The 25,065-nt window shown below is 44.3% G+C and overlaps 1 protein-coding gene across 4 annotated transcripts in view; it reads right to left on the reverse strand.

The window, feature by feature from the left end:
- Positions 1–5,213: 5,213 nt before the first annotated feature.
- Positions 5,214–25,065, reverse strand: part of SRGAP2 (SLIT-ROBO Rho GTPase activating protein 2) — a 532,947-nt gene continuing 513,095 nt past the window's right edge. For 3 of the 4 annotated variants that reach the window (XM_078644580.1, XM_078644582.1, XM_078644581.1), the window contains 5 exons: positions 21,564–21,643; positions 19,319–19,499; positions 18,278–18,427; positions 17,314–17,650; positions 7,850–10,457 (listed from right to left, as the gene is read on the reverse strand). In XM_078644580.1, coding sequence (XP_078500706.1) covers positions 10,080–10,457; positions 17,314–17,650; positions 18,278–18,427; positions 19,319–19,499; positions 21,564–21,643 — 1,126 coding nt within the window. In that variant the 3' untranslated portion in view covers positions 7,850–10,079. Of the gene's footprint in view, positions 10,458–17,313; positions 17,651–18,277; positions 18,428–19,318; positions 19,500–21,563; positions 21,644–25,065 lie in introns of all 4 variants that reach the window. The other variant, XM_078644579.1, reaches the window with a different exon arrangement.

A 25,065-nucleotide genomic window follows, 5' to 3' on the forward strand; every position in this document is an offset into this window, starting at 1 on the left:
TGGAAGTCCTCTGACATCCTTTCCTGCGTTGTTTTGAAGGTTTGCCAGTTTCCTAAGTCATCTTCGAGCTTGCTCGTTCGCTCTTCCACCTCCGTTACTCTAGTGACCAGATCCTCATAGAGTTTATTTGTCTTCTTCAGCTTCAGTTGGATTTTTTTAGAATCCTGCCTAGCTTTCCGGCTCACTGACCTAGCCTCAGCTTGCATTTGTTTTAGCATATTGAATAGAAGATCAAACGGGGCGCTGTGCTGTTGCAGAGCAGTTAGCTCCTCTTCCTGATAGGTTTGGGAGGTTGCAGAGTAATCCCATACAAGCTGTTTCTCTGTACCACCTGGAGAAGCTGTCAAGCGTCTACTCTGATTTAATTGTCGTTTTTTTTAGTTACATCATTGCCCATATCAGTCCCTGAAGAGCTAGAGCCAGACAATATATCTTCGTCTGCATCATCTTCTTCTGAGGTCTCCTCTCTGGGCTGAGTCTGAATCCTCATTCAGGGAGTAAAAGTGCTCCCCCTCCACTGAGTCCATATCGCCTTTTTTTTTTTACAGAATCCTGAGTTTCAGAGCTCCCAGCAAAGTACAGTTCTTTGTTGAGGAGACTAACTGAGCTCCCCCATGTAGCCTTATTACTCTTTGCGTCATGCAATTCTTCCTCTAGTGACATGATTGCACTCATCATGTCAGCGCTGCCAGTCCCTCCCTTGGACGCGCCCACTGTCATCTGGAATGTCTCGAGTTGCAAAGGTGCTTCTGTGTCCCTCTGAGATTGCTGTCCTTCTACCTCCTCAGAGCCACCAGCCGCCTCTCCTCGCGCAGCACCTTGGCTAGGGAGTTGCCTAGCAACGACAGGGGAAGCGTTCTGTGCATTCAGAGCGTCCGGAGCATCCACAGCGTCCTCGAGGGCGCCTCCATTATCGCTGCCTGATTGTTTTGCTGCTCCGTTGTTTTGCCCTGCTAATCGCCCTGTGGAAAACACCTCGGATAAGGTAGGCTGCCTAAGGGAGGTTTCCCTTAATTTACTCCTTTCCGAACTCTCCAAAAGCTTCCCGGACAGCGCTGATTGAACTTCAGCAGGGCTGCGTGTATCGGTGCCAGAAGCCGCACTGACCTTTCCGCGTATCTCTGTTTTTTTTCTCATCTGCTGCGGGGCCGTTTTCCTTATTGCTCCTTGATTCTTTGCTGGGAGCATAGTTAATCTCGAAGAGGCATCTTTTCCCCCTATGTCCGCTTGCTCTTTACTTTTGTCCTTTTCTTTAACTTTGTCATTTTTTGCCGAACGTGGGGGCATTTTGACCGGCTGTTGCTGCATTTTTTTAGATCCAAGGGAGCTCATGATTTCAGAGACCGTCCTTTTCAGTGAAAGCAGCTCCGCTGAAAGTTGTTTTTTAAGGCTGCATCGGGTGCATCGGAGAAAAGCGAAAATCGTTTTTACTAACAGCATTCAGGGAAGCATTCAGGGAAGCCTTGGGGGTTCCTATTGCTGATTAGACAATGTTCATCTTTTGGTGATGGGAGAGAGGTCTGGGTGCGACCTCTCAGCACAATCCGTCCGCGGCCATCTTGCCTCCGAAAACAAAACAAGCCTGTTAACTTTGCCAATGGTTTTTTTTAATCATTTATTTTGTAAAATTGCATTGCTGAGGAGCTGCTCAGCTTCACCAATACAACAAAACATTGGCCATGAACTGGCACTGAAGAAAACTACTTTGTGTGCATATGTGCGCTTGTGAAAGAGCAGAATTTCATCACACGCTGAATTTATCCAGTGAATGTAGCCAATGTCTGAAGTTGGTTGTCCCGCTGCCCAGTGGTGTATGTTGTAGTAAGAGGAAGAGAAAATGCAAAGTATACAACAACAAAAAACAGTGAATAAAAAGGCTGGCTGGAACCCGCTATAAGTATATTATAAGTATATTATAAGTATATTATTCATGTAATTTTAGTAAAATCAAAAAGTCGTGACTAACGCAAGACCGAAAATGCTGTTAGAAGGAAACAGATGCCACAAATAGGACCAAAAAGTCTGCCATTACGCTTGGCCGTATAGGTAGCAGTATAGCTAGTTTTGGCCTTTGCACACAGTCTATGCGCCATCCTTTTCTGCTCTGGAGGAGGTGGTTCCACAGCAGACCCTGGGGAAGAGAAAGAGTACATTAGTTTCCAACATACTGCTCCCGATTCACCGTTCTGCCAGGGAATGCTGGACTGTCCATACCCTTCTTTTCCCCTAGTGGAGGGTGTTCCGCACACCTTCCCTAACAGTGTTCAAGAAACCACAAATCACTGGGTTTTAACTTCTCTGGAAAGGTTAATGAATGGAATGGCTCCTTACCAAATGTAGACAGCACCCTGGAAAAAATTTATGGAATATATACATCAATTTTTTTTTTTATGTAGTACAAAATACAGTTTACAAAAATCAAAGGAGCAAAACTCTGAAAATGTTAATTATAAAATTTGTTAACCACATGATGACGTCAATCTGATCCCGGGTCAGTTGCTTTCGCCCTTCTGTGGCGGGAAGGTCTCTTTCTCGCTGCTCCAAAAGCAGCACGAAACTCCATCCCCGTGATGGGGTATCCTCATTCTCTTGTCTCTTTTTCCTCCACCCACAATCCCGAGGCAGCAGATCCAATGAGTGTCCATTCGCAGGATTGCTTCATCTTTTCTTTTCCAGGTGGTGCCTGACTGTTTTCCCTTCCAGATGATGCTATGTTTTGGCAAGTATTGTGAATGCCGTTTATATTACGAATGTTTTTGTGCAGGGCGGTGTCAATTTTGTCGTATTTTTATGTGCTGGTATCCTTGGTCTGCAGTAAGGTCAAGATTAGTCGGGCATTTTACCATCTTTTAGTAGGCATCACCATTATTAATGGAGACGCCTGGGAGGGTGAGGGAGTGGGGGACAGACAGTGGTCTCTCATCGAATTCCAGGGGGGCGTTTACAGCTGGTAGGCTGGAGGGTGCGGGGTAGGAAGTTCCACTTCTAGCAGGCCTTTGGGCCAATCTTCGCACGGGCACCAAGTTGGCATAATAGTCAGGCCCTTGGAGGTAGTATTGGAGGGCGTAGGGGGTGCCCATGCAACAAACTGAAGGGCAACCAGCCTCCTGCTCAAGGCCACACCGGTAAGAGGTGGGACCTAGCACATAGTTGGACAAGTCATGATCTTGCGCGTAGGCTCATCCGGGATACGCAGAAAACATGATTGTACATATTTCAGATTTAGGTTAGGTATGGCTATGTATTAGATACATGTTAAGGTTAGCCATAAAATATGTGTAAATACTTTGTACAAGGAAAATTGTTTATTGTATGAATATGTGTGGGTTTTCTGCATATTGAAAATATATTGAATTTTAAATGTGATTTTTTAATTTAATAAAATTTCGGCCCAGGTTATCCGACCTCTATTCCAAAACATGTGTGTTGAATTTTATCTATGCCTCGGGAGAATTGGGAGGGGGTCCCTTGACGGGGAGGAGATGTCACACTAAGGGAAGGGGACTCTGACTATGCTCCGTAAGGCCAGGTACTGCAAAGTAAGAAGAAGTTTTTATTTGGGAAAGGCGCAAACAGAAAAACCTGCACAAGCTGCTATTCCGAGTTAACAAAGGTGCATAACTGCAGCAGTGGCCATATTGAAATGTACAGATGCTTAAATGTAAATACATAGAGTAGAAAACCGCACCCAAGTAGGCTACCTATGACAAATATATTGTGATGTATTCACCCGCAGAATCTTTACATATTTCACATTATAATTAAGGCTCCCTGTTTTCCGTTTTTACCGATTTTTACAGATAAATACAGACAGAAAACATTCATTTTCTGGACTGTATTTTTTTATAGTGGATAAACATGGAAATTGGGTTGCTTTTTGAGTACTTATTTATCGGCTAAATAAATGTGGAAATCTACTAATTTCAGCTTAATTTTTCCACAAAACCCAAAATAAATATGGATACAGATAAAATTAGTAAAAAATAAATATGGATAAATACAGACAGAAATGGCAAAAACAAATACCATAAAACTAGGATCCCTAATTATAATCCAATACATGGTTCCTTGTAGAGGCTGATTCACGACTGCAGCTTCAAGTGCTGCATGCAACTAGTAGCGGTGGAACAAATTCCTCCTCATAACCTAGAAAATGTGTAGCGATTGTTTCTGGGGTGGAACCACAACGACTCATTGCTGCTGCTCCACCTGCCCATGGGAGGAAGGTTCAAACCCTCTGCTGCTCTCTATCTTGGGGTGGTACCTTCAAGGTGATGCTGCCGCAGAAGCATGGCACAGAGGGCATTGCTGGGCGCCCAGCTCTCAGAATGCAGAATAAGAAGTGAGCAGAGCAAGCATGGGTCTGCTGAAAACCTTTGCAGCGGGTGACAAATCCACTCAGCTACCTTCCAAGAATAGGAACTTGTAAGCCACAGGTTACACCATGATCTCTGCAGCAAATGCAAGAACCCTCGAAACTCAACACTAGAAATAATTCCATGTCACCAACAGGTCACATGAAATGTACTGATGAACACACTAACTACTTGAGATATTTTACCGATGCTGGATGCCGAGACCTGATGGACGCACACAGATTTCAGCAGTCATTGAGCTATCTCATCAACGGATACACTCAACCAGAAGACATGGCTCCTAGGACTCCCAAATGAACTAATATTTCTTCTCCAGAAACACTTCAGCAAGTTTAATATTCGGTATATTTAATACGCCACCTAACTGCAAGATTGAGATAAAAAAAAAACTACACACACACCCTAAGGGACTTACTCTCAAAGGCATTTAGGGAGTATGCAAAACCATAGGGTTGTAGTAGTCTTTAAAATACGCCTAGATGCATTTGTGATCAGCACCGAAATGTCAGTCATTATTAGTCAAAGTGCAAAGAGAGCACTATCCTTGTTATCTGAACTAACTTTATATGAATATTTCCTTTTTCGATATTAAGAGGCTAATTCAAAAAGGCGTACGTACAAGAGTAAAAAAAGAGTATGTGAAAGAGAACCAAAGAAGAACGTTTTTATGTATTCCAAAATACATTGGTGAAAGTCTCTCCAGCTATAGACTATTGCATTTGTAAATGCTTCAAAAATTAACTCGAGTGACCTTTTAAGACATAACAAGCTTGTCATCGTTTTGGAAGCAGGGATTACCATTAGATCAGAAGTACAATGAAAAAAGACCAGACAGAAAAACCTAAAAACTTGTTTTTATTTTGAAATTGCCGTGCTTTGGGTTCTTCCAGTCCAACATTCGTCAGATTTTGGATTGTACAAAGCATTTCCCAAGCATACATACACGACTCCAGTTATTGACAGATTACGTATGTTCCTTTAAGAATATACCATTGCATTGTACAAATACATTACATTACATACAAGTCAAACATCTTGAAGTTCGAATTCCTGTTCCCCGTGGAAGATCGCTTATTCATGACATGACAAAATAAACACACGCACAACTCTTTATACACGCTGGTCCTTTAAACTGCGTTTCCCCAAACACCATGTTCACTTCCACGTTATATGGAATTCAGTCAGTTAAAAAATGATGGAAGGGGAAAGTGGGCCGGAGACCTTTTGCAGCTTTAGAATTTTGGCCATGATTCTTTTCCGTTTTCAAACTAAAATTAATAACTTGATACCACCGATGTGCTAGAAAACAAAAGTGCACGTTTTGTTATAGCCTTGTGAGAAAATACCGGATTATAAACCCAAGTTACACAAGTGGACTTAGAGTAATTCTTTTATCTTCTGTAACTCTTAGGATATGCATTATTTCCAGTTAAGTTCAGGAACATCGTCTTCTTTGAGTTTTAGGCCTAATAGTAACTTTTTTCTTTAGATGCAGTGTGTAAAAGAAGCTGGACTGATCAGAGCTGTGAAATGAAAGGGTGTCAAGCTCACTCAGTTTAATGTAACGCACGGGCTGCGATAACTTGCGAATCAGACTCTAGGTACCTCGTGCAGAAAGCATCTAATGTACAGATATAATTGATACACAAAGGATGAATGCAAGAAAATACCAATAGTTCCAGGAAATATTTAAATAGGAAAAAATGGGACGTTTTGCTTCAATGTATTACTACTCCATGCCACTGCTCTCCAGGAAGACCTGATAACACTATGCGCTCTCCGGACAGCCTAGAGGTGGTGACAGCACCCCCACCCAAACCCTGGAGAAGACTTGTGACACAAATTACAAAGTCGCACGTCACTGGGTCAGCCTGCAACAAAAGAACCGGTCCTTTTGATGCAGCGTAATTTTTCCTTATGAATTGGCACCAATGCTTGAACGTGGAGCACAAGTTACGTTATTTTTTTTAGCTGGTCCCCCCGCCCCCCTTCTATTTTCACCCTTTCATGGAATTTGTTTCCTCATGGTCCCAGAGAGAAGATTCACATGTTGTCAAAGCTCCAGCCATTGGAGGTGGACTTTATTATTCAACCTGGTTTTCAGGTTTGAGACGGGACTTTCTGTAATGACTTACCACTGCAGGTTAGCACTTAAAATAGCTCACCACTCATGTCGCATAGATCTATGCAATGGTAAAAAGTTTGTTAAAACAATGAAAAACTTTCAGCGACTGGTCTTAGCAAGAAAAACAAATCCAGACTAGAAAATCCCAGCTGAACGGTCACATCAACTTTTTAAAGAAGGGAGCTTTCACTGAGATGTGCCTTGTGTAGTAGAAAGTCAGAAGGAACCCAAGAGATTTGAAGGAAATTGAGGCACAAGTTAAATGGCTCGCTTGAGTTACCCTACAATGCAAGATGTATCCACAGTTCAGGCAGCAGCTTGTTAACACTTCTTAACCGCATAAACTGTCTTCATGCACTCAACTGGAGTAGGATTATCAGATTGCTCCATGTCACAAGGACACCAACTTGTGGGGGTTTCTATTTGCAAACTTTTATAATCTGGCACTTTAACCCATCTCGTTCAATTGAAGTGTACTACAACGTTGAGAAAGAAAACTGAACGAAATTCTAGAAAAATACACGATGGGCAATGGTGCGCCTAGTGATACGAGATATCTAGTAACCCTACATAGGCGCAAAAACACATCTTAGCTGCTCACTAAACCAGGCATCCCTCGCGAGAGGGCCCAAGACTGTTTTTACATCACTTTACTAAAAGAGAAGGGGCCTCCCCCCCACCCCCCAACTCAGATAGCAAATATCTGTACTCACAAACCACAAGAGTTGGGGGTAAATAAACCTGTGGCCTTCACGATGCAGCTTTACAATTACTGCTGCAGAATTAATTATACTACTCCCCCCCCATCCCACCACCACCCCTCAAAGAGCAGGTGACTTTAAGAGTTTCCTCACTTCAGTGTTAAGAAGGCAAAACAAAAAATATACAGTTTTCTCCCACCTTAATTAAGCCTTAACTTGGATTTACAGTGCAGAGAAAATGTTAACATTTTTTTTATATACCCTATCACAGCTGAGACTTTGAAGAGAGTCTCTAGGCGAGAACAGTTACCTTTGGTACAGGTACTGTAGTAGTCAACTGAATAAAGTGGCTATGTGTAAACACAGCGACTGCCTCAAAACACCACTGCATCCTCACAGCGTGCTTTACACTTTTCTGACCCACCCAACAATGGCACGCTGGTCAGCAGATGTGGGCTAGGTTTCTAATTACAAATAACACCCAATGTTAAGACTGATTCAAAATAGCAACATAATGGATGCTGCCAGAAAAGTGCCCTTTGTAACATTATAAAATAAAAAAACAATACAAATAAAAACGAAGTGCTAAACAGCATTTTAAAAAGTATTTCATCACTATCATAAAATACTGATGGAACCAGAAATATACGTTTTCAGGATTTCCTTTAATGGTTCTGCACAGATTAAGAATTTGCAGCTCGCCTTTTCCCCTATGACTATTTCCTCTGTTGCAATGGAATAAAGTAACAGAAGAAATACATATATTGCAAACATTGTTTTCCCCTTCACGTTAAAAGAAAACACACAATTACCCGGCTGCCTTCCATTTGGAATACGCTAGAATACATCGAGTGGTTTAGTGATACATAGATCAGTCCTGGAACATCATCACCAAAAACAAAGTTACTTGTATATGTAAATATTAATGTTCCCAGTATATGCCTGAGCAAAAACACAGTGATTCCAGGTTCTGACCAGGTCTTTGTCTTACACAAACTCCGGAGGTAGAATGCATGAGCCTCCAATGGTTGGGAAACCCAACCTTACCACAAGGGAGAAGGGGGGCGCAAGCTGATTTGTCTTTGAGGCTTGACCTATAGAACACCACATTCCATCAGAGAAGACATTCACAGCAGCCCCTTCCTGCAGTACAAATATCACACAGGATCAGTAAGGAAACAGTCCTGCCAGACTTTTCCTCAGTGAGGATACAACATTGCTCAGAGAAGACGCGACTTGAAGTTCTGAGGGAACTTATTTCATTGCTTGGGGGACAATCATGTGGGGTGGAATATGTACTGGATTCTCAGTTGGTTCCCCTATTAAGAATCTGCCATAGATCTAAAATGTGTTTAAATAATTCACTGAATGTTATCTCCAACAGGTTGGCAAGTGAATATTAAAACTGGCATATAAGTTTCTTGTGCACCCAATGAGGATGGTGGAGCAATTCAGAGCACTCCACCTACTGCAGTATTGTGAGCCGATGGCTTGACCCCCACTGAACTTCCACTCTTTACAATCCGACGAATGCAGGTGCACATGGTGTGGAGATGGGACTCTGGGTCAGAGAGTTTTTTAAACCATTCTGTGGTTTGTGTATTCCAGCACCGGGACTCTGGTACAAAAACAAAAAAAGATTGGTACGGAGAATGCAGCTTGAACGGGTTGGCGAGATGACCCTTACCAGATTGTACATGCCCTACTGATCGAACACAACTCCCCACCAAAGTCTCCTATTGTAAACCCTCTACTGACTCCATGTGGAGAGATCTTAAAATTGAGTAGCTGACCCCTTGTCCACCTTGCGTTTGGGAACTTCTCCATCTTTATTGCAAACAATCAGTATTCTGTACCTAAAAACCACCTCCCGCCCCTAAAAATCCCAACTAAAGGATAAGGATTGGTAGGATAAAGGGGTTTCCCAGCTCTGAAGCACTCTAGGGAAGAACTTTCCACCAACAAAGATACGTCCCTCACAAAAGAACATTCTTTTAAGGTTTATTACATTTAACACTTCTTTTGTGAATGTAAGGGCAAGCTCTGTGGCAGGCTTCGGAGGCGCTCCTCAATGCCAGTACAATTTAAGCCGATTTTCCAACAAACAATGCTACCATATCTGTTTCCACGGACAGCAGAGAGCGGTTTCATTAACTAAAAACCATCAATTCTGAGTGACCTTTTGCCAATGGTGCAAATAACATGGCCTTGTAGGCACCTAATTTAATTATTGTTCTGATTTAGGGTGAGATTGGGTTGTAATGATTGGTGATGGGCAACAGAGAATTGCAGTAGTCCCTGAAATCCAACGCCGCGTCATTCTTCATCTTAAAAAAACAGCTTAGCAGTCCTGACACAGGGGCCAGTGTCATCCCCCACCAGTTTGCCAGTGATGTTTTTGCTTATTCCCACCCTCCCCTCACCACTCCTAGATTCTGTGAATATGACACATGGTTTGTGGGGACCATTTTGGAAAATGCCAACCTTTTTAAATCGAGACTCATGGTGGTTATGGATATTTGTAGGAAAAATATGCTTCGCGCGGATTCCTTTTAGTATTGCCCTTCTTTCAGAATTGCCAATGAAACAAGCAGCCTTTTAGTTCTCTTCGCAGCATGTGGCTTCCACCAGCGACCCTGCTCCCCCAAGCACAGTAGATGAAACATGTTTCTCCGCAGTATGGGGCTGACCCTTGACGCCCACTGTAAGACTGCAATAAGTTAGGTGCAACAGTAGAAAAGGCCCCATCGGATCACAATGGAAAAGTACTTCCTCCCGGGGGCGGACGCACCTAAAGTAATTGCTTTAAACGTACGCGAGGTTCCCTCTCTGTGAGTGGCACCAGCAAGGCCTGTCCGGAAGTGCTGGCCGCCGTCGTCAGACAGTACACGACTTGTCCGTCGGAGATGCCGAGGGGCTGACAGAAGAGTTTGGGCCACTGGTTTTGGGGAAGACTGGAGGCTTGGGCCTGGTGGCTGGAGGCCTGAGCGGGGCAGGCACCTTGCCGGACTTGCCGGGCCGGAAGGAGCAGGGGATCTCACCCGCGGTGCTCGCGCTCCGCTGGAAGGGGGGCTCGGAGTCTTTGAGCAGCTGGGAGTGCAGGGGGCTACAAGGCTCAGAGCTGGGGGTAGCGGCTGCAGAGTTCTTCAGGGGCTCCAGTGTGTCCAAGACCACATCGGGGGCATGCTTGGCACTGCTGTGCCGCTCCAATTCCCTCAGCTCGTGCAAAGCAGAGTTCATCGTGGCTTCAATATCCTGAAAAGAAAAAGAAACATGTTTCAGCCAAGGAAAGCAAAGCATTCCAATTAACTTCAGATCTAACCTGCGACATTTTGTTCCGAAATGAAAATTTCAAATACTCTCATGCAAATCACATTTGAATTTCTCTATTACCTTCCATTTTCATGTAATAGTAAATGCAGTCCGAATACTCCAAGACCCGATGGATGGGGAGTAAACGCACAAATATTGGAGGATACATTTTTGGGACATTCATCTAGGCTTGAAACAAATCTGGTCCCTTTTTTAGCAACTTAGATGGTTAAAATGTCCCCTAGAAAACCCCTGTCTCGTAGAATGCAGCGCGTTGGAAGGTGGGCTGGACAGCAATGTCTATTAGTGCTAGACACGGGTAGGAGCCATTACCCCGGCTTTGCACTATGGTACCCTGGGTCTGAGGTGACATGCGGCAGCAGCAACAAAGTAATCAGGAGCCTGAGACCTCTATTTCCAATCTGTAGCTTCCACTTCCCGCGCTTTTGCTATCCCGTCAGCTACCAACAGAATACTGTTTAAGAGCTAACGTTGGAACAAAGGGTGAAACCGATGAAGGTATTTGTGGTGAAAGGGTGAGTGATGTCGTCACTCCTGCTTCCTTCACTTCAAATGGGGCTCGACTTCCGGTCATATAGGGACACTGTATGATGAAAGGTATACACCAAACAAAAAACAATATCCCCTTGCACTTGTTATACGCAAGGGCAAGCCTTAATAATATACTTTCACATCATACAACATGCCTTGTGGAAAATGGATTTTTCGTCAAAGTAAGTTTAATTTTCCTCCAAGCATGATTACATAAAAAAAAGGGAACATGCAAGTTGGGCGGGAAAAGAGATTAAGATGGGAAATCAGCCACTGATAAAAATCAAAACGACTTGAGATCTCTTTTGTGTCAAACATTTTTTTAAATCAAGTTCACCAGCCGCATGCTTGATACACCAGCTGGCAGCTCACTGCCTTCAGCTACCACTCGCCCTACACATCCGCTTAGCCGTCTTATAAAAATCTATTCTACATCAGAGAAACGTGTATTTTGCTATTAGGATTGCAGCTGACAGAATGTGTTCTCCAGTAGTCGCGGATCTTCTCGCTTGAAACAGCCGCACATCTCAGGCCTCTATCTACCTTGCACCTAGGGAGACTGAGTCATTTTACTAAAGGTAACCAAGAGTTGTGTTTTAGACCCGGGGCTTGATTTCACAAACTAACCTAACAAAAATTTCTAATAGATTGCTAATGCTTAATGTCCCACACATAGCAGCACAGCAGTCCCTGGCAGCCGACATCAGTTGTGGAGCCCCCGCAGTGCTAGGGAGCTCTTACAAGAATGGATATACTTTTCAGTTCCTGTTCTGCAGACAATCGTCAGTTGTAGAAAATCAGCCCCCCTTCTAAAAATATAGCCACGGTGCACGACCTCGCAGCCACCTCTGCACAGGAGACCTGCTGTTAAAACAAGTGATCAGCACTGGGGAGCTTGGGTAAACTGAACCAGGAATCCTGATGAGTGAGTTAGATGGACAGGAGCAACTAGGAAATATCAGTTGCACAATTTCTCATCGCCCTGTTCTCAAGAACAGTATAGTACTAAGGTGCTGTATAGATCTGTGTGTGTGACCCTCGATCTAATGGCACGAAAGGATGGGCTTAATGGGCATGTATAGAGTTGCGCCCAAGTTCTGGAAAGCGCAGGCGATGGAGTTCAGAACGGAGGTGCCCTGGCAGAGCTTATACTGAAATAACAAGGACTCACTATAGGAGGAAACAATGGCTGTATGTGTGTTTTAGTGTTGAAACAGCAGGATGTGCTGCAGTCGCAGTTCAGAGTCGGTATGCACCTGCCTAGGGTGCCATCAACCAGGGCACCAGTTTGTGCCCAAAAGCAACACATTTGGCGCAACTACCGGTTAGTTTAGTGCATCATAAATCCAGGCACCATTCCTGGTTTCAATAGAGGTCTTTGCACCACCACTTGAGTGGCTGGGACACAGCAGATGGCAACGGAGGGACTTTAGTACAGACGTTTTTGGGTCTATAAGGTTTGTGAACTCAGTCGCAGCTACAGTGCTGTACCATGCCTTTTTACCTATTTCCAGTTTATGAGGTCTCCTACCTCGAAGATGCTTCAAGTTTACATGGTGCTTTATGAGTGAAAGAAAACCAAGATACCAATTCTAAGACTTACCCTGGCCCAGAAGCACCCCCTCTCTGTGCTTTTCATCTTCCTTGGAAGATAAGTTAATGCGTGACTATAAGGTGGGTAGCAATAATAATTCCCTAAACCCTGCATACATGTGCGACCAACATGGATTCTTTCAATGTTTGAGACCCTCATTTTTAGGAAGTGCGAAGAAAAAAAAAGGCACTCTGACGTGCCAGTCTGGGGAAATGTTTGCAAATCCTGCTCTACATTTCCAGAAATGCTGCTGTCAGAACTTTCATACCCGGTAGACTCTGTCTGGGGCTGGGTACTGTGTCCAGCTCCCAACACTGCCAAATGGATCATTAGCTCAGTAGGTTGTATGACGCAACAACACACGGAAATATTTTGCATGCCTTTACAGCGCACATTTTACTGGACATTTCTGTGGAACGCTCATGCTTTTACAACGCATGCCATTACCATGCATTATATATATGTATACAATAAATATATTACAAAAATGCCCCACCCACAAACCTAACTGAAATGCGTGGTAAAGGCATGCGTTGTAAAGGCATACACATGGTAAAAACCTCATTGTAAAGGTGGTTTTCCGCCCAGTACTGAACGCACTTTTGTGATCTCATCTTGCCCTGCAAAGTATGTGTGCTGGCACCCAGGTACGGCGAAGCTCTGATTGACAGGTGAAGGGCTGCCTTGAGAGGCAGAAGCATCTCTAATACGAGGAGCGGGCCAAAATCCCGGGTTGCTTCCTGTTCCAGCCAGTGACCAGGGTCATTGCCTGAGCAGGACACCTGCGACAGTCGAAGTATATGTGCCATGGCACAGGGGACAACTTGAAATACTACACAACGCAAGTGAAGGTGAGCAGTCCTTAGCATGCTTGTTCTCCCCCAGTACCACAGTCAGGTACCTTGTGCTCCCCTCAGAGGAGCTCCCTAGCCTCTGCTACACACTCAACCTTCACCACCAGCTGCTGTTCCAGGGCGACAGTATCCCGGGGCTGGCAACTCTTGGTAGCCTGTGAGGGTTGTCTGGTGATGCTTACAATATCCCTGGTTCCTGACAGACTAATGGTTCCCCATCACCTGTTCTAAGTTCCTTTGCTCCATGACATTTTAATGAGTGTGTAATATCAGGCTTTCAGGTTTCCCCATTAGTCCTTCAATCAATAAATCAATCAATCAATCAATGGTTTATAAAGCGTGCGACTCACCCGTGAGGGTTTCAAGGCGCGGGTCGGGTGGGCCTTTGTGGGGCGAGGGGGCAGATCCGGATCAGGTCGGCGGAACGGAGGTTCCTTTTGGGTACGTGGAAGGAGACTGTTTTGTTGAGGTATTTGGGTCAGACGTTATGGAGGGATTTGTAGGCATGGGTGAGTAGCTTGAAGGCTACTCTCTTTTCGACAGGGAGCCAGTGGAGGTCTCGTAGGTGGTAGGTCATGTGCTTGTGACGTGGGGTTCCGAGGACGAGTCTGGCTGTGGTGTTCTAGATGGTTTGGAGCTTGTGTAGCAGGGTCTTGTTTATTCCGGCGTGGAGGGTGTTACCGTAGTCCAGTCTGCTGGTTAGGAGTGCGTGGGTGACAGTCTTTCTGCATTCGGGGGTGATCCACTTGAAGATCTTGTGGAGGATGTTGAAGCTTGTGGAAGTGACAGCGCTGATCTGGCGGGTCAGGGTGAGGGAGGAGTCTAGGATGATGCCGAGGTTCCAGCCATGGTCTGTCGGGCTGGGTTCTCCATGAGAGAGTCTGAGCACTGAGGTTCAGTCAAAGAGCCAGGTCTCAAGATCCTTCCTGAATTGGGTCAGCAACGGAGATTGTCTGAGGTGGAGGGGCAGGGTGTTCTAAGTCTTGGCAGTGAGGTAAGAGAAGGATCTTCCTCCGGTTCCAGTCTTGTGGATCTGAGGGATGGTGGCAAGAGCCAGCTGGGGGGAGCAGAGGTGTCTGGTGGGTATGTGGAATGAGAAGCGGTGGTTCAGGTAAGCTGTTCCTGCATCATGGAGGACTTTTTAGGCATGTGTGAGGAGCTTGAAAGTGATTCTTTTGTTGAGTGGGAGCCAGTGGAGTTCTCGGAGGTGTTCGGTGATATGGCTGTGGCGGGGGGGATATCTAACACCAGTCTGGCTACAGCATTACTTGCAGTCCCCAATTTATTAAGACTTCATGACCGCTGATCTAGGTAAACTGTGACTCTTAATAGAAGATATTACAAGATGAGGAGAAAAAAACGACCTTGCTTCACCCTTTGACTTTCCTAGTTGCGGCTCTCAGTGAGGTTTTTGTCAGTGCTTACAACCAGAAGTCTAAGCCTGCTGAGAAGTTAATGGTGCACCACTCAACAACAAACACCCCTAGCATTACCTCCTAATGGGTACCATTACATTTTTGTATTTCAGCCCTAACTCCTAGACATTTTAAAACTCGAACCAACCTCTCACCACAGCAGCTATGGAGCACAGTACAGCACCGCAAGCAGCAAAGCTAGTCCCTGGAATGAGAGAAGAACCACTGGCCAACACGGAGACCCAATGGCTGGCCGACAGGATCCCAGTCCAGTGAAAGCAGCAGCTCCTGCATGTCAAGTTCAGAATCACTGACATGGATGTACGTGGGCCACTGCACTCAGAAAGCAGGTGGTACTGAGTGTCTACATTGAGGTGCGTAAGCGGAGCTGTGGTTGAATACTGCTACAAAAGACAAAGAGGAGAAGCTGTGTTCAAATTAGTACTTAAGTTCAGTACAGAATGCACAGAACTCTACACTCTATGCTAATTACACAACTTCTGAGATTAAATGCTGTTCTTGTGACCTTTACTTTCTCCAAGGCTCGGTTTCAGTGACTATTGCCTGAAGCTTGCCGGCGAGTGAGTCCGGGGGTTGAAAGGGGGAGCAGACCGTAACAGTACACGGCTCAAAGCCTCCTTCACTGGTCCCAGAGGATGGAGCTGGCTCAGGCCACTTTTAGCAGAAACACTATAACCACTATAAGCTCTAACAGACTGTGCTAAATAATGCATCACTACTAAATCCTGTTGCGAGAACAATATGCCGGTGTCTGTCCAGGTCTGAATCTGGCACGAAGGTAGCCAGGATCAAAGACACTCAGCAGCTGAAAGATGAGCAGCCTTTCCAAGCAGATTTACCCATTGCTGTCTGCTGGCAGTCAAGTGTGTAAGATGAGACTAAGAGCAGAAAGTGGGAACTGAAAGGGCTGTTTGTGGCTTCAGGACAGCACAAGAAGGGCTCGTTAGTGCTGTATAACTGCTAACAGGCTGAGTGAAGGAACTGTACATAGATATGGAGTGCTGCATGGAGGACTCATAGGCATAAGATACTGTATAATGAGTGAACGGAGCTGCAGGACGGCACTAACCGGTCTCTCTAGAGATGTAGAAGGGTGTAGGTACAAGGAGGGTTGCAGGAAGATCAGCATATAAATATAGCTAGTATCGCGGACTAGCGTTAAGGAACTGTATAATGGTGTAGGGAATGCAGGGCAGTGTTAGCAGATATTGTTTTATTGGCAGGGGTTACAAATCTGCAAAGACCATGAATTTGAATTTTGTTTTAGATTAAGAATCTACATAAGCATTCCTAGTCAGGTTCAAGTGATGAACTTTTTGTCTTGTACTAACTTTTCAATAAGGTACGAGGCCCGTACTCAATTTTCAAACCAACTAGTTCAATAAACACGCTTGTGCCAGGAGTTTGCCTGATTTGATCTTTATCTTTTTTCTTTTGGATTTTATATCACATTTTCACATATACACGGGACATTTACATACTGCACAGTGCCAATACAAAATAATTAGTGTATAACAACGTTTAGGACAATGTGTGACACTGTGCATCATACCTATTTGAAAAGTTAATACAAGACAAACAGTTCATCACTTGAACCCAAATAGGAATACTTATGTAGATTCTTATTCTAAAAAAAACCAAATTCAAGGTCCGGGAGGCACTTTGCTGTAGATACTTTTATCAATCAACATCATGACACCCGAGTATCCCCATCTTAGAAACACCAAGCCCAAAGAGTTGTGTTCATTTAATGCCAGTGTTGGGGGTCTCCTCGTGCTGCAGGTAGTATCCTACATGCAGCCTGGTGAGTGGACCTTGGTTCTTGAAGCAAGGCCATTCTACAACTACCCTGTGAACGTCTTGGCAGTTTAAGAGGGTGACCCTGTTGCCCAAGTGTGTTCTTACCAGCCCTCCACTTGTGGATGCCAAACTCTGCCAACCTTCAGAAATGACCATCTCAAATGGGCCCTTTCATAACAAGGCAGAATTCCAAGCCACAAGGAGATGCCCTTGTTGTGTCAGAACCACACATCCTCAAATCTCAATCTATTTTTCATGCGACATTAATTTTTCAGTTCTGGGAAGCGTACATATGGCATGGCCTTTATAATCCTTACTCCAAGTCGCACCCAATTGCACAGTCTCCAAAAGCGCCAGATCACATTTCTGCAGAATGTCCACTCATATCCTTTTTACATTGACAGTTAGAAAGAGGCAATGCACAGAATTCCCTAAAACCAATATCTTTGCATTACCAATTTGAAGTTAAGTGCTCTGAAGCCCTTGCGCACAGCTTGTAAGGGTTCACCAGTGCAGGGAAACTTGAGACAATGGCAAATGATTTCTGTGGGAGTCACAAATACCTGAACGATATACTCTGCATCCAATGGCCGGTGGTTATTGAAGCTCTTGGAACGCCCAGCAGCAGAGGTCTTCCGTGCCTGTTGACTGTCTATTCTGCTCTTCATAGACGAGTGCCGAGTGATGGAGTTCATGCTTCCATGGCCGCTGATGGAGCACTTATCTGGTGCCTCCTTCAAGAGGCTTTGGCTCAGGATTGGCTGAGATGATGGCCTGGAACTAGTCACAGCTCCTGGGGATGAAGGCTCGGAGGAGCAGGCTGCGCCCTGAGTTCCGGCATGACTATCACTCTGTCGGAAGGCTCTCCGAATGCTACCAGACTCCGGCCTTTTCCTCTGCCTTTAAGGTACAAGTAAAGAAATCACAGCATTAGTGCTCAAATGTACAAAATGAGAGCTAACAAGGGAAACACGGATGGAGTTTGTAATGCTACAGATGAACATAGGGTCTTTCCTCTATATTGTGTAGTTACGTTCACAGTTCTAACAATCTAAAACATAAACTTGGAAGCCCAAAATCAAAAAGAGAGACAGAGTTCAGGTTTTTTATTAGTTTCATTCAAAGAAACAGGATTCCCAAGGATAATGGAAATAGAGGTCAGGCCTCATAAACGGACATTTCAAATATTCAAGTTTTATGGGCGAAAATAATGTATGTATTTTTGGAAATAAATTGTACATAACTGACCCACATCTACTGCCCTAAAGCTAATTTATTTGTATCACATTTACAACATTTTTAAAAACAGTCTTTTACAATAACACATTAAAAAACTATCTACCAATTTGTGATTTTTTTTCCTCCAAGATAGAGAACTTCAATAACCTAAGCGAATGTGCGCATTAGCAATAGCTACTGAACTGCAGCTGGTCCATTTTCTCTCACTTAAGAGGAAAAGATGGGCAATAGCAGCCTTGTGTAAGTCAAAGTACAATAGTGAGCTCAGCCACAAGAGGTTTTTCTTACTTGTTGATGTTGGCTAGGTAGATATCTGCAACATGACCTCCGCTGGGACATGCAATGGTGGCTCTCGCAGTCACCTTCTCCTCAGGTGGTGGCTCAGGAGCAACTTCCAGCTCAGTTCTGGGGCTCGATCTCTCCAAAAGTGCATCCTCACTACATTAAGGGGCAGGTGAGAAAAATGAAGTCTCAGATGAAATATCATCTATTCAATCCTGCCTGCGATTCCGATATAAATTATTTTATTAACTGTTGACTGAGTTCTTCATGAGTGATCTTTCATAACCTTTCCATTCATGTCTACAGCCCTGCTCTTCTAGATGTTTTGTATGTATTGTGTCACAACCTTTCAATTGAGATCTCTTGTCTTGCATAACCCTCTAATCAAGTGTTCTAGTCATGTTGCCCTAGATCCATTTGGTTGAGGTTATTCTTCAATAACCCTTTGACTGAGGTCAACATTACTATTCTTCCATAATCTTTTGATTAATGTCTACGCCCCTCTTCTCTCCTAATGCTTGAATTTGTGCCTCGTCCTATTATTTTATAAATCTCTACTCCAGAGTTATAGTTAAGTGGTTCCATAACTTTTCAATTGAGGTCTACAGAGCTATCCTTTCATAATTCTTGCATTGAGGTTTCTATTCTTCTTTTCTACTAGTGTTATGATGCCTCTACTGTTTTACAGACTCCCTCAAGGCTGCCTTCGGTAAGACCTCTTATTCAATATCATGCTTCAAGATTGTCCTACATCACGGTCTTCTTCAAAAAAATTGAAGGCACAAATATATCCTGTAATGGCACTCCCTCCAGCTAACTATTCAACAGCAGTTCAACAATTTGAGGTACCAATTCTTTATTGTCTACTCAATGTCATTATTTTATCATCACTTCCTGCTACCTACTCTTTCAACTGAATTCCCTTTGTTTACGTCATTCCTCTATCAATTGACTATCCATTTTTCCACCTCTTACTTCAAACCAACCCACCTGTCATAGGAGAGTAACCATGTTTAGTATAACAGATAAAAATAAGAACCGACTTACGCATCCTGGGGAACAACATACTGGTGGGGGATGAGCCCATCAATCCCGTTGTGACGTCCATCCCACCAGTCTGTAGACGCTCTGTGGCATAGTAGAAGGGATGCCCCCTTTTTGAAGGACAGCTCTCGTGAGGTTCGCCCTGTGTAGTCGAACTTTGCAATGGCTTCGAAGGGCTCGCATTCTAACAAGCAGAACAAGAAGACAATATTAAGTAATACTTTAACTTGCCAAAGACAATCTGGTCATGAACACAAAGATGCTGGGTGTTCAGAGTAAGATGTCAGATCACTGCTTGCTTATGGACACTGCAAAGCACTTCAAAGTTAGCGGTTGGGGAAATAAGCATAGGGTGTTTCTCACATAGCCCATTAGAGACATGAGACATAGCTTGCAATGCTCCACAACAAGGCCGGCATCGGGATCTCAAGTGTAGAATGTCCACTTTACCCACTAAAATGGAGCCAATATAAGATGCCAAGCCCTTTGCACAGTGCCGCAATAGCATTCAAAGACTGTGCTCTAAGCAGCATCACAGCTCACAGTTCCCCAACAAACACAAAAAGAAAACAATACTCCATGCCACTGCAGTCCCAGTCCTCGTACTTGAAGACCAGTATGAGAATGATGCTAACAGAAAAGAAGACTCAACTGAACAAACATTATGCCTGCATTGCCTACTCATAGAAAGCACATAAAACAGCATCTCATGAACCAGACATAAAAAATATAAATACCTCTAAAATCTCCTATCCCTCAGAAAAAAATGAAAATTTATGTATTCCAAATCCACTTAGCACAGTAAAGACCTGCCTCCCTGTCCTCCTAGCCTTGCCCACGCAATGGATGCTCCTGAAACGAGCACCACTACCCATCCTTTGTTGTTCAGCTCCCACCTAGTACCAGTTTTGTTTTACTGTAATATTAGTGTAGCTCTGATGATGTATGCCTTTGTTATTCTGTACTAAAGTAGCCTGGTCTGTTCTTTGTAAGGCACTCTATTTCCCTAGTGGTTAGATCCATGCGATATAAATTAAAAAAAATAAGTGCATTCTAATTGATGCCTAGACATGCATGAATTGTCAACAAGTGGTCGACTATGCTATGCTCGAGACTGCCCACTACCTACAGACGGGTGGGTAGCCTTCTAATCCAAACAAGATAACATGAACAACACTCAAAAGAACATTTACACCAGTTTTGGTGTCGATAATAAAATTCTCTGGTTTCATTTAGCTACTTAATTATGGTCAAATGTAACAGCTACCTTTTAAAACAAAAACAAAAAAAACGAAACTTCCATATTTTAACAGATCCACTCAAACAAACCTATGGCCTCTTGGACTTCTATATAAAATCAGCAAAATCGGAACAGTTATTGTATCATTAACAATTTTGGTGTTTGCAGTTTTACTCTTCATAAACTATATTTGTTTTCGTGTTTTATACTGTAATACCTATTATGTCAAACGCGTGTATGCTTTTTGGTATGGCAGCGCTTTAGGAAAACTTTAAAGAAAATGTTCTTCTCGTGTCAGTATTTTACAGCCACCAGAGATACTAACTCAAACACTGCATCAAAGACAGGGCATAAACTACACGAGAAAGTGGGGCAAACAGTACATAAAGTGTATGGAGTATGTTTCCACATTGTTTACAGTAGCACTTAACATGCGCACTCCAAAGTAACTGGCATGTGAAAACTGACCTTGCATGGTTGCTGGAATGACTTACTCGGCATATTATGGCCAAGCTCTACAACTTAACCGCAATGGAAGAAGGTTTGCTGCTAAGAATTGCCCCCACAGCAACTCACACCAGGCGTAACACCCTTCAATATGTTTTTGTAAACAACCAAACCCAGGACAGTAAATAAGGCATGAGACACCCTTCAGACAAAAGTGCAAGTACTTGCAGTGTCTAAAAACTAACTTTCAGGCTCATATTGAAGCTCCAGAACAGGAATATATTGGCCTCGAGTATTCCTGTCTACATGCTCCCAGACCCACCAAACTTTCGGAAACAGTGGCCTGTCGGTCTAGCATCGGATGTTCCTAAAGGACATGATGCCTCTGGTCATAATAGATAGGACTGAATGTTCATCAGTTGATGTGACCTGTCCATCACAGAAGAATGATTCCATGTCCTCGCCCACAGATACTGCTACTCTCACTGCTACACCCCTTTTCCACAGAGGTTGAAAAGACTATGGAGGAAGCCTTGCAGATCAGGACACACAGATACCCACCATCCTCGCTGGCATGATGCTCTGCGATAATATCGTGCACTGAGTCGTCGACAGAAGTTGGCTCGCCCTGAGAACTTTCACTGCAGGAAAAAAAGAGAGGATTTATGCCACAACAGCCTTCACAAAGTGCTCATGCAAAATGTTCCGTCTACGACAGCGACACATACATCCACAGCCAGGCTGGACAGGACAACGCAAGAACCTCTTTTAAATCAGTTTTGTGCGACCACCACTGCTCGAACCTTCACACATTTCAGGCAAGTGATCAGAAAAGGGCACACTGTGCATAGGAAATTCCCTGGTTGAAGTGAAGGCATTGGAGTCTTAATCATGCACACTTCTTGGGGCGTATAAGGCAAGCCACAGAAAGTGTGACTGTCGGCAGGCATGTGCCTTCTAGTTACAGTTATGGGTTGCACGTATTTTGAGGTAGGGCTGTAGATTGAATACCTGCTAGTGAATCTCGCTGCACGAGGATGACCTCAGAGCACCTACTAGCGTGGAAAACGAAGGCTTACGTAGCTAGCATGACATGTTTTCTTGCAAGCCTGAGGGGGTGGGTTCTTATGGAAATGAATCTGATGAGGCCTCCTGCATAGTTTAATGATTTAGTAATCAGTTGTGGAACCAGGGAGTCCCACAGATCAATTGAAGCCTTCGGCTGAGTGTTATCCTCGCCAACAGTAGGGACAAGCCAGCTTCAATCTTTGCGGTCTCCATCTTTAGCTCTAGTCATAGATACCTAAATGGAGACCCCCAGGTTCAGAGATGGATTTCACGGAGGTCGAGCTCAACCTAGAGGAGAGAACAGCCCTCCTCAGCCCAATTAAATATGCTTGCAGGGAAATGAAATTCCGGTCACCTTACGTCACCTTAACTACTAAAACTCGTGGAGAACCCTGTGAAAGCGAATACACGTGTACACGCAGATCCATATGCAGAAAACTGGAGTTCATTTGGGTTTTTAAGACTCCCAATGTTGTCAAATGAATCAGTTTAGACATAGGCAGGGCCACTAGAATTATGAGGCAAGGAAGGACCAAATTATGTGACAGGGTTGACTAAATTATGTGGCATTAAAAGGCATAACGCATCCCATTTTTGAATAAAATGACCACTATTTTGTTATTTTTAACATGGTAATACTATCTGGCCATAGCGTTCTCCTCATTAGTACCAGTTTTAACATCGGTAATACAGCAATAAGCAATTGAAAGACGGACTTGCGTCTCCCCGTGTTTAGTAACCGTGGCCGCATAGCTCCGGTGGCCCTGGGCATAGGCAAGATAAAGTCATTTCTCCCAAATCACTGCAGGAATCAATAATGGATTTTTTTATGCTGCTGCTTTAAGGCGGCCTCCGGGGGGGGGGGGGGGGGGGGGGGGGGCTCCCCACTCCCAGCCAGTCGCACTTTTAACAGCCTTGACACGAGGTGAATCGGTTCCAGATGTTGCCTTCACACTCCATGGCAGGGCCCCTTTTAGGCCGACCGTGGAGGTCAGATCCAGCCTGAAACGTATTTGCTACTGAAGGGATAAGAAAGAATGTCTGCCTGAGTTTCTACTTTACTTGGGCACGTATTCGGGCAGATACCCTCGCAACAAGAAGTAATAACAAGCATTTGCAATGCAATAGGCCTCGCATTTGCGAGAGTTTAAGCTAGTAGCATTGTAAACGACAATGCCTTTTATTTATTTGTTTTGTTAATTAACACATAAATAAAAGCATTGTCATTTACATTTACAATGCCAATAGCTCAAACACTTGTAAATGCGAGGCCTATTCAAAGAAGCGGCCGCCATTGTCCCGGCTGCTCGGAAAGTGAATGCTGCAGGAAAGCATATCGTGCCTACAGTAGAAGAAACTCATTAAAGAAAATAGTGCTTACAGACTAAAAGAAGATATACCATGTAACAACCGAAGTTAAAGGGCCAGTCCTCATAGGAGGTTACAAATGAAGAGGCGGTACTAAGGAGGGACTACAAAGCCTATTAACGAATCAGAAGCCAGCATTTACGAAGGACAATGACAAATATGGGTGGAGTGTGGGCGGGGCTTCTGTTCCATACAGCATGCAGCAGAGCAGCGCTTGCGTTGCCCAGGCTCGACCTAAAAACTTGCAGCAACCACCTACTTCAGACAACACCAGGCAACCACACAAATGTATACAGACAGCATGAAGCATCAACACAGTCTTGAACAAACAAAAAATCCATAATCGCTTACGACAGCCAATCCAATTAGTCACATACATGCGCGCAAAAACAGGACAGTACTGTACACCGTGTAGTAGCAAAATAGCTCTTAAACAAAAATAAACTGAGCACCTATTGGACAGTCTTTGAAACTAAAAGGGTCAGCCTATTTCCGGGTGGCAGCCTGCTTTATGTGTTGCGGTGGATAGGGAGAGTTTGACACCATAAGAAATTAATGTTCGTGGCTTCGCATGTGTGAATGGCTGAGGGCAGTGACACCGGAGCGTCCGAGAACATGCCTCTGTGGCTTAAACGCATGCAGTACCTGTTTCCTGCCAGAAGTGGCAGTAGAGGGTTATGACTAATGTAAGAGTGGACGTTAGCGCCCTTACAAAAAAAAATAAGGGAGCCGCATCTACTCTGCTATGGCGGAAGTGTCAACCCCTTCACCCCCACCCTCTCCCCAGTTCACTCAAAACGGCAGGAAAGTAAAAGTAAAAAGATAAACACATTTTATTATCGTTTTATTTTTCCTTTCCTGTGGAGTCTTTGGGGACGGGGCCATGGGGGGACGACAGGCGCAGGGGGGAGTTGTAGTGCCATGATCAGTGCTCATGAATGTTCGGCAGCCCAAACAGTCATGCGCACTGAAGCAGTCTCCAACCCGAGCTGCTCTACCAGGTTGAAGAGAGCAGGCACAGGCTCCCAGTCTACCTAGGATTACAAATCCAGAGCACTCAGGCCAATCCGGACACTGCTCTCATGTCATGAGAGCAGAATCAGGATTGGCCGCAGTGGAATCTGGGAGTTTGTGCCTGTGAGAAGAAGAGCAGGACGCAGGCGGACGCAGGTAAGGTTTTTAAAAAAAATATATTGTTCCCTCCCCACCTGCCCCTCTTCCACAGCACTACCCGCTACTGTACCCCAAGCGCAGTACAAAATGCAGTGGGCACAAATGCTTTTGGCTGAAACGCTGTGCCTGTTAGAAAGTCTCCTCATGTATTACACACACGTTTGTGCCAGAGTAGGCACCTCCTATCAAAGTAGAGCTCCTGGTACATTTTCTTTGCTCAAAAACTACTGACTGGGCCGTCCAGCTCTTCAGAAACACGTCTACCCCACAAGTCATACTCCTAGGTCCTTTACACATCTTCTTAGCTTTACATACTAGTGTATGCAGAGTCCTTCAGATCCCCAGCTAATAGCAGGCGTTTCACACCCAAGCATCCCAGCCTTCGTTAAGTACATGTTGCCACACTCCCTCCGAAGGAGGTTACACATACTAGGAATCCAAGACCAGGCCACAT

Source organism: Lissotriton helveticus, chromosome 5_1 (genome assembly GCF_964261635.1).
Source record: "Lissotriton helveticus chromosome 5_1, aLisHel1.1, whole genome shotgun sequence".
In the NCBI taxonomy this organism is placed as follows: Eukaryota; Metazoa; Chordata; class Amphibia; order Caudata; family Salamandridae; genus Lissotriton; species Lissotriton helveticus.